The sequence below is a fragment of the Mesoplodon bidens genome (assembly GCF_964165515.1).
Source record: "Mesoplodon bidens genome assembly, chromosome: 10".
Lineage (NCBI taxonomy): Eukaryota > Metazoa > Chordata > Mammalia > Artiodactyla > Ziphiidae > Mesoplodon > Mesoplodon bidens.
The window spans coordinates 99,967,639-99,985,549 of record NC_138172.1 but is presented as its reverse complement, the minus strand read 5'-3'; the positions used below and the strand labels follow the sequence as shown (position 1 = coordinate 99,985,549).

Genomic DNA, 17,911 nt, shown 5'->3' with positions numbered 1-17,911 from the left:
AACCTCACCAGAACAGAACAACAGGAGCTGAATGCTCCTTGAGCTGAAGCAGCAAAGGCGCAAACTCCTCCAGAACCGAGCCCGTCCTAAGGGCAGCACGCCTCCAGTTCACGCAGAGCAAGTTATAAACGCCAAAGATTTAGCCTAACATGCCAATGAGTCTGTTTACAACTAAAAAGAACTCTCAGAAATAAGGAACAATCTTTTTTTTTTTTAAATTTAATTATTTGGGGCTGTGTTGGGTCTTCATTTCTGTGCGAGGGCTTTCTCTAGTTGTGGCAAGCAGGGGCCACTCTTCATCGCAGTGCGCGGGCCTCTCACTATCGTGGCCTCTCTTGTCGCGGAGCACAGGCTCCAGACGCGCAGGCTCAGTAGTTGTGGCTCACGGGCTTAGCTGCTCCGCGGCATGTGGGATCCTCCCAGACCAGGGCTCGAACCCGTGTCCCCTGCATTGGCAGGCAGATTCTCAACCACTGCGCCACCAGGGAAGCCCAGGAACAATCTTTTATAAACAGTGAGCTAACTGCAGACCGTCATCACCTGTGCACAGTAATTCAGCTTCCATGTTCAATATAGAGGGCTCTACATCAGATTTAGTCTGAAAGGAGGATTCCTCTATAGTTGAAATGCGTTTGAAAAATAATGATCATATCTAACTATCGTTATGTGCAACAGATTCACACAAGACTAACAGAAGGAACACAAGATAGTAATGGAACTACTTACCATTTAAAGCTTTAAATTACCTGTAATAGGTAATTACGGTTAGCAGTTAAATTTCTAGCAGCTACCAAAAGAGTACATACTAAATTATACATTTAAAACTTGATATTCATGGTGGTGGCAGTAATTAGGGTCTTTGGTGAGCAATTTGCAAAAATCTATCAAAATAGAAAGTATAAATACTTAATTCCTCTTATATTAGCATTTCCCCTTAATTTTTATTAAAGAAGTATCACAGATCTTAGAAACAAATTCAAATATAAGAATATAAAGGGACAGTGCCCCCCACAACATACACATACAAATCCTTTCCCTTGTTTCCTTTTTCCTAGTATTATTACTAGTTTGATGGGTACACTTACGCTTTTTCCTTTGTTCATACAAACCTATTTACTTAATTACAACAAAATGTAGTCATACGACACATGATAGTCTGCAGCTTTCTTTTTTCAATAACGATACTATATGTACTAATGGCATACCAACAGCACGAGGGTGGGAGAGCTCTGCCCTGGGTGCAAGCAACAAGGGAGTGCACAGTCTGAACAGAATTTAAACCAATGACACACACAACTGAAAGACTGGTTTTTATTATCACCAGGTGTTGGCAATACTGAGTAACGTCAGTGATAAAATACTCTTAACCCCAAAATCCTTCTTTGGTCTGAGTTCTAAACAATTATTGAGGTTACTGTTGAAGTTTAGTAATTACATAAGTTTCAAATTAACACATTTTCATTGTTTATCCTTTAATAAACCTTGAAGTTAATTTAAAGGACTTCCAGTTACAGAGCCAGTCCTGAACAATGTGAGTCAGCTACACACGTTCATTTCCAAAAGTAAATTCCTAACAGTTCAGAATCATGTCAGCTTCATTTCCAAAACTCCTAACAGTTCAGAATCATGTCAGCTTTCTTTAGATGCTCAGCCCCTCTAATCCCTGAATTACTAAATGTCCTTGCATTTAAAAAATGATCCAGGACTTCCCCAGTGGCACAGTGGTTGAGAGTCTGCCTGCCAATGCAGATGACACGGGTTCAATCCCTGGTCTGGGAAGATCCCACATGCCAAGAAGCAACTAAGCCCGCGAGCCACAACTACTGAGCCCATGTGCCGCAACTACTGAAGCCAGCGTGCCTAGAGCTTGGCTCCACAACAAGAGAAGCGACCACAATGAGGAGCCCACGCACTGCAACGAAAGTAGCCCCCGCTCACCGCAACTAGAGATAGCCCGCGCACAGCAATGAAGACACAACACAGTCAAAAAATAAATAAAATTTTAAAAAATAAAATAGAATAAAAAATGATCCAGCAGAGCAACTGCAGAAATAAAACCTGAATTAGTTCAAATCTATCATTCTACATTACTTTTTTTTTTTTTTACTTAAATTTGTACGTTTCACTCTGTAGTTAAAATTTTTATACTGTGGACACACTGGGAGCCATGTTTCCAAAGAAATAAAGGTAGTATTACAATTTCTAGAATTCATTGTGAAATATGACTTTTATGAATGTCTTCCAGACTCATCCTTATGTTTAATACTTTCCCAAACGACGTATCTGTGTATTTTATCACAATAAAAATAATTCAAATCAAGTTTCAGAGGGTTCTTCCTAAATGAAATCAATTGCATACTCAAAGAAGTGGATACATTTGTTTTCCCAAGATAAAAAAGAAAATGCCAACTTTAAAAGAAAATAAAGAGAAAGTTTATTAATGAGCTATAACTGTGTACCAAAAAAAATTAGCTGTAATGGTTTTTGTCTCTTTCTACAACAGAAAGAAACAGTAGTAATAACCCAGCTTACTTATGTCCCATTGGAGATACATTTGAAGAAAAGTCAATCCTGAAGGCAAACTGTGTCTAGGACCAGGTTTATAAATGAACTCATGGATACATAATAAAAACACATTTTTGCACGCATTAGTCTAAGTCGGTAATTCTCAGTGGGGGGTGATTTTGAGGCTCCTGTCCCCCAGGTTTTTGGTTATCACAACACAGGTTGGGGGGGGAGGTGTGATACTGGCATCTAGTGGGTAGAGGCCAAGGACGCTGCTAAACATCCTACAACATGCAGGAAAGACTCCACAATGAAGATTTATCTGCTCCAAAATGTCAATAGTGCAGAGGTTGAAAAACCCTGGTCTAAGGGAAAACTCTGAATAAAGCAACTAATGTCTAAAAAGGTTCTTTGGAACATCTGTCAGCAATACATGTGCCTTTAATTTTACATATGCCTTACACAGATAAATGAAAAAGTATTTACTTCAATAAGAAGTATCAGAATAACAACTGCCAGTAATTATTTAAAATATTTAGAATACTATGTACAGTCATCCCGTGGTATCCATGGGGTTTTGGTTCCAGGACTGCCCCCCCCCACTATGGATACCGAAATCCACAGATGCTCAAGTCCCTTATAAAAATGGTGTAGTATTTGCATATAACCTGTACATCCTCCCATATACTTTAAATCATCTCTAGATTACTTATAATACCTAATACATATAAATGCTATATAAATACAGTGTAAGTGCTATGGAAACAGCTGCCAGCATGTGGCAAATTCAAGTTTTGCTTTTTGGAACTTTCTGGAATTTAAAAAATACACATTTTAAATATTTTGGTTGAATCCATGGATGCAGAACCAGCGGATGCAGAGGGCCGATTGTACTGATCCATTACCCGACATTTTCAAACTCCATCAAGAAAAAAATGTATAAACCATGCTATCTCATTGCTCTCATAAAAAAAATCATACAGAGGGAAAACTAAATTTAGTAAATATTTGTGGACAAGAGGAATCAAAGGATTCATGTTTACTTTATTATTATCTGTCGTCTGGTTGAACAGAACTTCAATAGCTGATGCCTGTGCATGAACCTAAGTTTAAACCAGTGACAGATATTAATCAGCTCATCATCTGCCTTTGACAGCTTATTTAAGTCAGTGAATTTTATAAGCCAATTGTATTTTCATTTCACTACTCTTACTGCTAGTGCCCAATATGCAACCTGTATCAGTTACCAGTTTTTAAGACATATGTCAAATAACTGGGGAATGTGCATTTATTGTTCTTCTGAATGTACTTTTAGATATCAACTGTGGGAAATATGATTTGGATGAATGACGTTTATCGTAACTTACTTCCCACAGAATTCCACAAATTGTCTTGACATAAAAGAATGATTAATGGCAATAGTCTATTTTATTGCATTACTACTCCCACCTTTCTTCGTTCTGAGAGCCATTCAAATATACAAAATGTAGCCAATAGAATAACCGAGGCAACAATTAACATTAGATTGTAAAATGCAGCTAGAGGTCAATTTTGCTTTGTACATATTTGCTAGATGAGAAATTAAACTTTACCTCTCTGTCTTATATATATGTAGTCTGAAACCTCTGCCAAACGAAGTTTTGGCAAAATCAGATATGGCACTTAAAAAAAAAAAAAAGAACTTCAAGATCCATATTTCAAATGTTCTGCTAACTAGATAAGCACTAATAAAAGAAATAAAGACTACATTTCAATATATTCTAAAATACTGATTTTAATGTGTATTCCATAAAAAATAAAGTTCAATACCATTCTCTGAGATAGTACCTGTAAGAAATATATTTAAGACCAAAATACCTCAAGGGCTTTATTATTTCTTGAGGCCATTTTTTTTTAAACCAAGGGACAGTATCTTTCAATTTAGAAAATCGAGTGCTTCACCAACCCTACAGACCACAGCAGGGCTCTTATCCAGAGTGATTGCCGGCATCTTAAACAAACGATCGAGGTGATGGGGGGAATAAAGCCACCTGACATTTGGAAAGTAAAGCTATTTCACATAAATTATATAACACAATGTATCAGGTAAGTAGAACATCAATCTATCTGTTAAGTAAAACAAGTATTTGCTTTGAAGCTCAAAGACTTGTCCAAGGGCATACAGTTAGCTAATAAAGGCAAGTACCAGAAAGAGAAGACACCAGGTATTTTTTACCCAATCTGGTAATTTTCCTACTTACATACAGTTAATACACCAAACATGAAAAAAGTTCAAAGTGACAAGAGGAACCATCTATCCCAATTATAGTTTAATGTTAGGTTAGTTCTGTTAAGAATGACAGGGATTGCCATTTTATCAGAATCATAACTGCCCTGAGAATGTCTTAGAAATAAAGACCAATATCATGTGAGTGCGTAGTCACGTAAAAAACACCCCTTTTTCATTTTTATTTTGAAAGCCAAGAGAACTGCATAAGTTACAGCCAGTAACAGCCAGCACAGCCAGTGTTCTATCAGAAAAAGTCTTTCTGATTCTCAAACACAGGAATGTTCCTGGTGCTTCCACAACAAACTGCTTAACATTGAATGCTTGATTCTCTACATTCTTCTCTGGAAACATCCATCTAGACAGTCTACCTACCAGCTCTGTGAGACCACCGACCTCTCCCATCTTTTGCCTTTGCTTCCACTATATCCATTATCCTACAGTATCTTTCTTCCCATCTACTATCACTCGAATTCCTACTCACTGATTAAGGTTGGGCTCGGATGCCACTATCTTCCTAGTAAATTACACTTTTTGCCAAGATGCTGCAAAGTTCTTTGTAACTATCACAGCCCTTACTTTATCCTACATTATATTAGCGTTAGTGGTTTGGGACTCCTAGACTTTTAGCTCCTACGTGTATGAACTGACTTAAACTTAAATTAAAATATTTCACCCCCAGTGGAACCTAGCCAAGTAGAGACTAAAAAAATATCTGCTGTCCAGCTGGGCATGGCGCACTGAAGCCCCCATGGTTGTCCCCACCGTGCTCTCCGGACACTGTGCAAGCACTGCACCCCGACACCAACTTCCCTGCCCACGGCTCTGCCCTGCCATGTTATCAGTGTCCTCCCAACAGCCCTGCTTCCCAACCTGGCCTGCTGGGATCCTGTTCCTCTCGGGCAGCCTTCCCACCTGGCTTAACTGTCTTTTCAGTAAGGCTTGATTCATCAAATTGTTGAATTTTTAAATTTATATCAACATTAAGAGTTGAGCAAAGGGTGGAGAAATTTAAACTCGGGCAAGGTCCGTATTTTTTTTTTACAGTGCCAGATCGGTACCATTATTATGGATAAACCACACATTCAGGACAAATGGAGACAGTAACACTTGTTGATATAAACACACAAAAAGGCATTATTTTCAGAGTGACTCAACGTTTCTTAACAAGTGTATCCCCACTAGTTTAGAACAATAAAGTTATAAAAATACTTCATGAAAACTGTAAGTTAAAACACCAAATTATTATAGGAACTTAAATTCTTGTGCTGTTTTTCCACATCTGAATTTAGTTAAGATATAATTCAAATAAGCAAAGCACTACCCAGCAAGTGATCCACACACTCTTATGACTATTCATTAAAGAACCCATCCACAGGCATGAATGCCTCCTTTTCTAGAAGAAATATACATAATATACTCAAGGCCTCAGGCCTGAAGATTTATATTTCCAATCTGGTGGGTATTTTTTGTTCCATGTAAAAGTCCTATTCTTTCTCCTCTAAGAGACAAATACCACTTTCAGGGAAAAGTTGAAAAGGAGAGAAAGAGGTCTGCAATTTGAATTATAAAAATACAGATCGTGCAATTATGTGACCATAGCTCCTCAACACATCTTCAATGAATTAGCCATTTTTTAATCTTTTAAAACCACTGCATAAGAGAAAACAAATTCAGAGAATTTTTAAAAATCAAAAGCAACTGCTAATAATATGATGATAATAAAAGCCCTGGAGTTACAGCCTCCATTATCCAAATGGTCCACTTTTACCTTTTTTCGCTCCTGTTCCCTCTGTTGGAGTCTACAGACCGAGTCAGTAGCTGCTTGCACTGAAATAAAACAGAGAGTGGGTTTTCAATCAGCAGCCCTTGTTCAAGGAGAAATTTACCTGGATTAAAACAAAACCAAAACCAAAAAACAACACTTGGACTGTTTTAGATCTCAAGAAAGTATGCAAAAAAAGCTGGTATTATTTTGGTCATGGTAGGGTAGCTAAAAGGGGAAAAAAAAGTATTCAGGGTGTCATAATGAGAACCACTATCATTTGTGAGCTTTGAGCTGCAAGCCAAGGGCATTTAGTACTAATTCCAATGACAAGTTGTCATCAATGACCTCAAAATGCTCTAAAAAGGTATAAAACACCTGATAAACGTATCATTCCATTCTGATGGATGAAGACTTTACAGAGTCTCTCTGATTCATTAACTTCCCCTGCCCCTTCCTCACTGGTTCCCCTGCTCTCTTGCAGGCAGGACTTGATACCCAGAATGCTTTGACGACTTTCTACTATTCTTCTCACCTCTTCTAATTCATCCTGGCTGCCACTGCCAGATTCAGGTTTCTCTGGACTCTTCCTTTTGAGTCATCTCCCTTTTTAATGACTTAAAATTGCTAGTAATAATTATCATAGTTTTTTGCTGAGTATTACTATGGCCAAGAGCTGTGCTAAGTACTTTCCATGTATTACTCCTCTTAATTCACTTTCCTACTAGGTGAGGATCACTATCCCATTTTACAGATTTTTGTCATCTGTAAAAAACTGAGGCATAACGCAGTGAAATGTCACTCAAGGAGGTAATATGACTAACAGGCACAGAAAGCAGGACTTAAAATCAGACCCCTGACCCTAAGACTTGGCTCTTACCTTCAGGGCTCTACCTCTCTTATAATTTCAACAATGAAACTGGTTTTAATCCATCAGTCGTTCAAACCTCTTCCTTTACCGGATCCATTTTATTTCTGTACACAAACGTTTTCACTTACTTCGCTGGTTGGTGTGCGGGCTAAGAGTCAGCCTTCCTCAGTCAAACCTCGAGTTGAACTTTAATTACGTGTGTGACTGACCTTGGGCTTGTTTGCTTGCTCGTTCATTAAGCCATTTGTCAGGTATTTATTGAGCATTTGTTATGTGCCAGGTGCTGTTGCTGCTCCTAATCTCTCAGAACTGTAGCTCCTCATTTGTAAAATGAACATAACAGCTAATAAGAGGACTTCAGAATGGACACGAGAAAAGGATGAGATAATGCAGTAGATAGTAGGCTTAAAAATAGCTGAAAGATTAATAATAAAAGCCACTCAGAGCAGTTCTTCACACATGGTAAGCAGTCAAGAAATGTTACTGTTGCTATTATTCTATGCACTGTCCTCTCCCTACTGAGAGTGCTTTCCTTATTCCTTTCCTCTAATTAAAATGTTTACATGTTTCAAAAGCCCAGTTCAAGGTTTAGGGCCTTCATAAAGCCCTCCAGTTGAATCCTTTCCCCATAAGGATTTTCTCTGATTTGAAATTCTTTAGCCAGGTATGTGTATATCCTACCACTTTATCTTGCATTTGCTTAAATAATTTTACCCAGTTGTTTCACAATTACGCCTTTCTACCCCACTCAACCCAGCCCCCAGTTCAAAGTTCCATACAGGGCAGGGGCTTTGACTTCTCTTTCAGAAAAATGTTAGGCCCCTCCCTGAGAGAGGCAAAGGGGAGGAACCAGCTTTTAAAAAGTCATGTTTTTATCAGTAACCATTCATTTTAGTCACATCAAAGATAATACTTTAGTACTAAAAATTAAGGTTCCCAATCATTGTTTGTTCTAATAGAAAAGTTGAAAACACAACAAAATAAGAGTTGATTAGCTCTGCCTTCTTTCTGTGGTATATTAATATTACATCATCTCTCCCGAGTGGTGGTTCTATCATTTCCTGTATTTTTTTTTTTTCTTGGCTCTGAACATAACTCTTAAAAAATCCATTTTGTGGTCTTTCGGTGCTTCATCATTTTCAGATCATTCTGGGCTTAATCTAAAAGAAGAGTTTCAGGACTATGACATTTATATTTTGTCATCTGTTATATACTTTAAAATTTTAATTAGAACACATCGGACAAAGGCACACTTTAGTTCCTTATCAGGATTATCTTTGTACTTAGAATATCCGTTTTTAGAAATTTCAGTCCCTGAAATTTTTCATTCTTTATCCACAGGATAAAAAAGGTTTGCTTTCTGAATTTAATGAAATCTGCTCTTCTAAAATCTAAGAAAGTCACCTAACTACCCTTTCTTCCCAAGTAGAGACTCCAAGAGGAAAAGGGCCATTTATCTAACCCTTCCTATCACTTCTACACCACATACTGGTCATTCCTGACTCAGTAGGAAGCCACTTCCCCTGCAGTCTCAGTGTCCCAGGAGGCTATATTGACTTTAAGGAGTTAGGAATTCATCAAATTATTTTCTCTAAACCAAACGATTACTTGAGGAGATTAGCACCACACACAGTAATTGTAACATGCAACAGCTAACAGCGTCCCTGTGTCCTCACATAAAAGAGAAACAAATTCATTCTGTCAGAGTGTGTATCTGTAAACCGCAAATACACACCTAAGAAAGTAGCTCTGGTTTGGTATTAGGAGCAGATGTTGGTTGAACTCTCATTCATTCATTTCAATGAACAAATAGTGTGTACAGACGGAAAAGATGTCCCAGAACCAAGCCGTAGGGCACCCCAATGTCAAAAGTCAAGGAGAGAAGTGGAAACTAACAAAGCAGACTGAGAAGGAGGAGCCTGTGCTGTAGGAGAAAATCCAGGAGAAAAGGTGGACTTTCCTTATGACCTTTTCCGCAGAAGCATCATTCTGAAGTTGGAAGAGCTTGAGCTCTGGCAGCAGAAGGACTAAGACTGCATGGTGGTTCCTCCAACTATTAGGGAGAACCATGGATGTTAAAACACTTTCAGTTTCCTCAACTATAAATGTGTTGGGAAGAGGATGATAAATATTTACTTTACACAGTTAAGATGGTCAATGAGGAAAACACAGGTAAAAAAATCTAACTAGTCAAGGGCTATTAAAAATTAATATTTTAAGTCATAATGAGTTCTTAAAGTTTTCTAGCTACAGAGGCAGAGAGTGAAGCAAAATCAGACACACTTAGCCCCCTAAGTACCTCATAAAACAAATTAACAGTTTTTTAAAAAGGTAAAAAAAATCCATCATTTACTGAACGAGGAATTATATAATTATATTTAAACTTTGAAAAGTGGTGGCCAATGGTGGTGCAGTGGTTAAGAATCCGCCTGCCAACGCAGGGGACATGAGTTCCAGCCCTGATCTGGGAAGATCCCACATGCCGTGGAGCAACTAAGCTCGTGCGCCACAACTACTGAGCCTGTGCTCTAGAGCCCACGAGCCACAACTACTGAGCCTGCGAGCCACAACTACTGAAGCCCCGCACACCTAGAGCCCGTGCTCAACAAGAAGCCACCGCAATGAGAAGCCCGTGCACCACAATGAAGAGTAGCCCCCACTCGCCGCACCTAGAGAAAGCCCGCACGCAGCAACGATGACCCAACGCAGCCAAAAATAAATAAATAAATAAATTTATTTAAAAAAAGAAAAAAAAGTGGTGGCCAAGAATAGGAACACAGAGTCTATAAAGAACTGAGACTCCTCACCTCACCATAACCACTCCAACCCCCCAAAAATGAGAAAAAGAAAACGGACTGGGACTTCCCTGGTGGTCCAGTGGTAAAAAATCCGCCTTCCAGGGCTTCCCTGGTGGCGCAGTGGTTGAGAGTCCGCCTGACGATGTAGGGGACGCAGGTTCGTGCCCCGGTCCGGGAAGATCCCACATGCCGCGGAGTGGCTGGGCCCGTGAGCCATGGCCGCTGAGCCTGCGCGTCCAGAGCCTGTGCTTCGCAACGGGAGAGGCCCCAACAGTGAGAGGCCCGCGTACCGCAAAAAAAAAAAAAAAAAGAGAATCCACCTTCCAATGCAGGGGATGTGGTTGCGATCCCTGGTCAGGGAACTAAGATCCCACATGCCACAGGGCAACTAAGCCTGCTCACCGCAACTACTGAGCCCGCGCGTCACAACTAGAGAGCACGTGCACCACAACTACTGAGCCTGCGTGCCGCAACTAAGACCCAATGCAGCCAAATAAATAAAATATCAAAAACTAAAAAAGAAAATGGATTGACAACATTCTTAGAACTTTAATAGGCTTTAATTTGTAGAGAAACAGATGAGGGGGTTAGGGAGAAAGGAGTACAATATGGGAAAGACAGATAAGACAGACAAAGCATCCATTCTGAACGAAAATCTAATAAAATTCTCCACAGGTACTTTGTAACACAAAATAATATGAATTTATTAAAAGAGATCAAACATGAAGAAGGAGATTGCAGAGCTAAGGAGACAAACTATAACCACATCATTACAAATCTAAAAATAAATCAAAACATGGAAAGAAACTGAATAGTCTAAGACCAAATAAACAATTGGCAACATTATTACTGCAGAGCCCAAAGCAAATACTATAAACCCTCATTTGTAAACAAAGTTACAATTCACAAAGGAGAGGCTGGGGAGTAGAGGCCAGAGGGAAGGTCAGAAGTCCTGGCCCCCCCACCTCACACTGACTGATTAATGCAGAAACAATAACACGGCTCTAACTTCTGTACCTTATCATTATGTTTCTTTGAATGATCTTTTAGTAACTACTATCTTCTATAATAAATACTTATTTTAAGGTATTTCCTTAAAGTTTACTTCAGATTTTGTTCTCGTAAATTCAAATAAAATTTAAAATTGTTACCTTTACTGAAAAATTGTCTGATCCCATTCTTGTCAAAGGTTCTCTCTCCCCCTCATAACTTCCCATCTATTCATTCAGCTACCGCCCCTCCATCCATCCTTCTATTTGGATATATACAAAGATGTCGGGAATGATATTCACCAAAGTTAAAAAGCAATGGTTATCTTTAGGCAATTAAAGTGATTTCTTGCTTCTTTTTCTTTCTTATTTTCTTCTTTATTTCTACTTTCTTATTACTTGGGCATATAGCCTTTTGTTTAAATAATAAAAAATAAAGTCACTGCTCTTAAAACTTAGTTAATTTGAATGAGGAATAACCTAAAGGCTTTCTGTCCTTCTTAGCCTCTAAAATCAAAGGCTGGGTCCTCAATGCTAAGCAAGATCTTGAGACAACAAACATGGTGAAGTTTACGAGTCTATGAAATAAATAGAAAGCAGAACACAGACACTAGGATGAGAAAAACGTCCTTCACGGGTTACTCTCATGTACCCTCCTAGAGCTCTCACTTACTTTTTGTGTTTTTTAAGGAACCACAGGGGAGTTTTGGTTCTGAAGCCTCTGCTCATCTAACGCTAAGACACTCAGCTAGGATTCTGTAACCGTCTCCATCCAAACAATCCGAGACGTCCCCCACTTAATGCTCCACAGTTGCTCAGTTTTGTGCACAACGATTGACCAATAGCTTAAGATCCACACCACCGAGTTCTACGATTCTCAGCCGACCACACTCCCAGCTCAGTCCTCAAAACATGCAGAGAAGAGATAAATGAGACAGATCTACTAACAGGCACAAAACAAAACTCAACTGTCACTAACCTTGTAAAGTATTAGTTAGATCAGAGTATACTGCCTAGATAAACTCACTTATAAGCAAGCCAGCGCCATGGCTCAAAATGTAAAGTTTTTAAACATGAAATCCTGCAGGAACAACAGCTGGGCCCAGGCCAATTTTTAACACTACATTGGCTCTAAAAGCAGATAATTATCTCCATTATCCCCGTTAGGCTCATGATAATAGCTACAAGGAAATACTTAGGCTGGAGCCTGCTGAGGAAGCCATTTCTGCTTCTAGCAACAAAATTAACTCCAAAGCCACCGCATGTCTCTAATGCTAACAACAAGGCAGTTCTCAGAGGTTAAAACTTTCATTATTACTTCACATTCTGTGTGCTTTAATTCTTTCTTTTAGGAGAATACATTTACAGTCTGGATTCCCTGTTACCTGTAAAACTTTTCTATTTCACTGTGAAGACTATACTTTTAGCTTGAGGCCTCACGTCAGAAATAGCTTTGGCCCAAGAACGAAACAAGTCAAAACAACCATTCAGTTTTCTTTTTCTTACTAAGTTTTATCCAATATATTTTTTTGTATACTCAAAGTGTGTACAAGGAAAGTTATAAGTACATCTCAAAAGTAAACGTAAGCATCCTTATCAATAATCATTTGAGTTTTACTTTTACTGTAATGACTAGAAAGCTTGTCAAGGTTAAGGAAGTGATGGCATGAACGAACAAGGGTGTGTTTGCAGTGGCCATGCAGAGCCTGAAGTCAATTTTAGACTCTCTGCTCTTCTACTCAAAGAAACCAAATGTGATTGTGGGAGGTCTGTCCTCTCCAAGCTCCTCTGAGCATCAGAGGACCCAGGCTAACCTGGACTTGCACACATACTCTTACGTAACTCAGTCATTAACCAAGCCCCCCTGCTACCTTCCCTCACAGGCCATTACATTACCCTCCAGTTTTGCTCTTTTCTCCCCAGAAAGATACTGTTTCATGTTGCCCTCCACTGTTATCTACCAGCATCGTGTGTCCTTGGACAAACTGAACAGTGTCAATATGGATCCGAGAAGCCCTGAGTTTCTGATACACCTCTAATTTTAAACTCAGTTACTAACAAAACTCCTTTTATTTTATAGTTTAATATGTTTAATAAATATCCTTTTAAGCAAACATCTCTCCATGTTAAAATATTTTGCTTAATGAAAAAAGTGATAAAACACAAACGTTTTTGACAGGTTTTTTTTCTTTTAGTTAAAAACTCCAGTATCCTGCTTGAAAAAGAAGCTTCATTTCATATCCTAATTACTGGTCATCAAACTTTTTCTTATGAATAAGTTTTTTTTTTAAGGTAAAAAATGTTTCGATTGTCTTACATCCTAGAAGGATTATCTTGTGCACCCATCTTGCTTTGGAGATTAATGCTCTTAGCATCAAGGGCAACACACACTAACTGCTAGATAAGCACTTTATCTGTGACTTCCCTCTCCTGGCTTCCGCTTAAGAATTCTCTCTCCATCTCTCAGCAAATACTCAAGGACATCCATTTTGGCAGAGCATGCATCTGAAATAAAACAATATACAAAAATCTCTGGCTTACGTCTCTGGAGAACTTGGTTTAAGTTGTCTTGCATTGTTTCCCTACACGTGGGAAGAGTATGTTCATTTGTTTCATGGATCATATTCTTCAAATTTTCAAGAACTCGCATTTCTCGAAGACCACGTTTTTCCTATTAAAAGAAAGTAAACAGCTAGTACATATTGTGTCTTAAATCTTAGTAATTACTTTCTGGGATTTCCACCCAGGTTTTGGTTATGTTATTACCTACTACTGAAATTTACACAGCCTTCTTCTAATTATTTGACAATAAATGAGGTCAACACCTGGAGGCATTTTTTTAAATTACGAAATGCTTCAAAAGTTGCAATGTAATATTTTTATACCTATGTTTAAAAATGGGCATGAGAAATACTAAAAGAACAAGAAGAGACCTAGACTCCATGTATTTCAACTGTGGCAAAGAAAGAAATGATCTGGTTTTAAATTTTATTTTGTTTTCTTACCATCATAAAGCTTCTATTATTACGCTCTGTATTTTTCATCTGATTCCAGTTTTCTCAACTAAAAATGTGTCGTCAAAGTAATAGTATGTGGGTATTTCCCTGTACAGCAAAGAGTTAACACCGAGTGCCTGAGGCCTCCTCCTTACAAAGGCCTGCCTGCAAGGTTGGCCTTTGGCTGGGGGCTGGGAACTTGACCAGGAAACAGCTCCCATGGAGGTATAAGCCACCTCGTTCCTTCTGGGAGTCTGGAAGTTTGACACACGCTAGGCAGAGGGTGCCTACTTGTCCAGTGCCCAGTAAGAACCATGGACCCCCAGGTTCAGACGAGCTTCCCTGGGAGACACTATTTCATGCGTGTTGTCACAACTCACTGCTGGGGGCATTCTTGGAAGTTTCTGCCTGGCTTCCTACAGACGTCTCCCCATGCACCTGTTCCCTTTGCTGATTTTGCTCTGCATCCTTTTGCCATAATAGAGTTCAGCCACCAGTACAACCACATGCTGAGTCCTGTGAGTAATCAATGAACCTGGGGTGGTCTTGGGGACCCCCAGCCCATCCCCGCTTCTGAAAGCTGAGCTTAAACCACCCTTCCACTTGGGTGGGCTAGACTTAGTGACTTGCTTCCAAAGAATAGGGCAGGGAATGAGACAAATACTAACTTTACAGTGGAGTCAATGAAGGTGACCTCATCAGCGATGTCATGGTGACAGCACGCACCTCCCAATGTAATGTGACAAGAAGGGCACTTTAACCTCTCTGGTACTCTTTCCCAAAGCCCATAAACCCAGTCTAATCTTAGGAAAAACAGCAGACAAACCCAGATTGGGGGACATTCTACAGGATACTGCCCAGGACTCAAGATTGTCAAGATCAAGAAAAACAAGGAAAGACTGAGAAACTGTCACAGACCAAAGAGGACTAGACAGACATGACAATTAAATGCAGTGTGGTGCCCTGGATTACATCCCCGAACGGGAAGAGGACTGCAATGGAAAAACTGGTGAAATCCAAATAAAGTCTGGTGTTTCATTAGCAGTAATGTATCAGTGTCAGTTTCTTAGTTTTTCCCAATGTAGCGTGGTAATTAACGTAAAACATTAACAACGGGAGGGGACTTCCCTGGTGGCACAGTGGTTAAGAATCCACCTGCCAATGCAGGGGACACGTTCGAGCCCTGGTCCGGGAAGATCCCACATGCCGTGGAGCAACTAAGCCTGTGCGCCACAACTACTGAGCCTGCGCTCTAGAGCCCGCGAGCCACGACTACTGAAGCCCGTGCACCTAGAGCCCGTGCTCCGCAACAAGAGAAGCCACCGCAATGAGAAGCCCTCACACCACAATGAAGAGTAGCCCCTGCTCACCGCAGCTAGAGAAAGCCCGCGCGCAGCAACAAAGACCCAACGCAACCTAAATAAACAAACAAAACAAAACAAGGGGGGGTGAGAGGTATAGGAGACCTCTGTACTACCTTAGTAACTTTACTGTAAATCTTAAAATAATACAAGATGAAAAGTTTACTTTAAAAAGGGTGGTAAACTTGATTGTAAGGAAATGTTAGTTACTGGGGGTTCTGTTTTGAACCATTCTTACGGAGCAGCTGTGGTCAGATTTTCACTCAAATTTTTCCACAATAAAAAATGTTAAACTTACACAAAAGTTGAGAGAGAATGAAAGAATGAATCCTCATGTACTCATCACCAAGCTTCAACTCGTGGCTGACTTTGTTCCCCCGTAACACTCCGTACAGCCCCCTACCCACAATCCTAGATTCTTTTAAAGCAATATTTCAACATCTACCTTTAAAAAACAAGGACTCCTCTTTAAAAAAAAAAAAAAAGAATGAAACCACAGCCCCCTTCCCCTCCCCCAGCCCCCACCCGCCCACTCACTCTCTCTTTCTCAACAATAATTCTTCAATACTAAATATCAACGAAGTGCTCACATTAGCTCAAAAATCCCAATGTTTCTTTCTATACCCCAGTTCGTTTAGACCAAAATCTAAATAAGATTCATACACTGCAACTGGTTAATATGTTTCCTAAATCCTTTTTAATCTATAGATTTCCCTTCCATTTTTTTTTCCACCTTGCAATTTGAAAAAAGCGAGTCATGTGTTCTGCACAGTTTCCCACAAACTCTTTTTTAACTGAATGAATTCTAATGGTGTGATTTAAGATATCCTTTTGTCTCTTCTCTTTCCTGTAAATTAGTAGTTAGAACTAGAGGCTTGATCAGATTCACGGTTTGTTTTGCTCTTTGTTTGCAAGCGTATTTCAGAGGTAGAGACTGGTTCAAGATGGCAGAGCAGAAGGACGTGTGCTCGCTCCCTCTTGCAAGAGCACTGGAATCACAACTAACAGCTGAACAACCAACAGGAAGACACTGGAACTCAGCAAAAAAAGATACCCCACGTCCAAAGACAAAGGAGAAGCTGCAATGAGATGGTAGGAGGGGTGCAATCACAATAAAATCAAGTCCCATGACCACTCGGTGGGTGACTAACAAACTCGAGAACACTTATACCACAGAAGTCCACCCACCAGAGTGAAGGTTCTGAGCCCCACGTCAGGCTTCCCAACCTGGGAGTCTGGCAACAGGAGCAGAAATTCCCAGAGAATCAAGACTTTGAAGGCTAGTGGGATTTGACTGCAGTAGTTCGACAGGACTGGGGGAAAGAGACTCCACTCTTGGAGGGCACACACAAAGTAGTGTACGCATCAGGATCCAGGAGTAGTGACCCCACAGGAGACTGAACCAAACCTACCTGCTAGTGTTGAAAGGTCTCCTGCAGAGGCAGGGGGTGGCTGTGGCTCACCATGGGGACAAGGACACTGGCAGCAGCAGTTCTCGGAAAGAAGTACTCCCCTTGGCGTGAGCCCTCCCAGAATCCGCCATTAGCACCACCAAAGACCCCAGTAGGCTCCAGTGCTGGGTCGCCTCAGGCCAAACAACCAACAGGGAGGGAACCCAGCCCCACCCATCAGCAGACAAGCGGATTAAAGTTTTACTGAGCTCTGCCCACCAGAGCAATACCCAGCTCTACCCACCACCAGTCCCTCCATGAGGAAGCTTGCACAAACCTCTTAGATAGCCTCATCCACCAGAGGGCAGACAGCAGAAGCAAGAAGAACGACAATTCTGCATCTTGTGGAACAAAAACCACATTCACAGAAAGATAGACAACATGAAAAGGCAGAGGACTTTGTACCACATGAAGGAACAAGACAAACCCCAGAAAAACAACTAAATGAAGTGGAGATAGGCAACCTTCCAGAAAAATAATTCAGAATAATGATAGTAAAGATGATCCAGGACCTCCAAAAAAGAATGGAGGCAAAGATTGAGAAGATGCAAGAAATGTTTAACAAAGACCTAGAAGAATTAAAGAACAAACACCCAGAAGAATTAAAGAACAAACAAACAGAGATGAACAATACAATAACTGAAATGAAAAACACACTAGATGGAATCAATAGCAGAATAACTGAGGCAGAAGAACAGACAAGTGACCTGGAAGACAGAACCCTGGAATTCACTGCTGCGGAACAAAATAAAGAGAATGAAAAGAAATGAAGACAGCCTAAGAGACCTCTGGGACAATATTAAATGCACCAACATTCGCATTATATGGGTCCCAGAAGGAGAGGAGAGAGCGAAAGGACCCGAGAAAATATATGAAGAGGTAACAGTCGAAACCTTCCCTAACATGAGA

At 40.0% G+C, this 17,911-nt stretch overlaps 1 protein-coding gene across 1 annotated transcript in view; it reads right to left on the bottom strand.

Annotated features, from left to right (window-relative positions):
- The window catches only part of BLOC1S5 (biogenesis of lysosomal organelles complex 1 subunit 5), a 41,969-nt gene that overhangs the window by 6,861 nt on the left and 17,197 nt on the right, over positions 1-17,911 (bottom strand). The window contains exons 3-4 of the mRNA XM_081245745.1: positions 13,736-13,865; positions 6,543-6,601 (exon numbers count right to left, since the gene is read on the bottom strand). Coding sequence (XP_081101871.1) covers positions 6,543-6,601; positions 13,736-13,865 — 189 coding nt within the window. The remainder of the gene's footprint in view (positions 1-6,542; positions 6,602-13,735; positions 13,866-17,911) is intronic.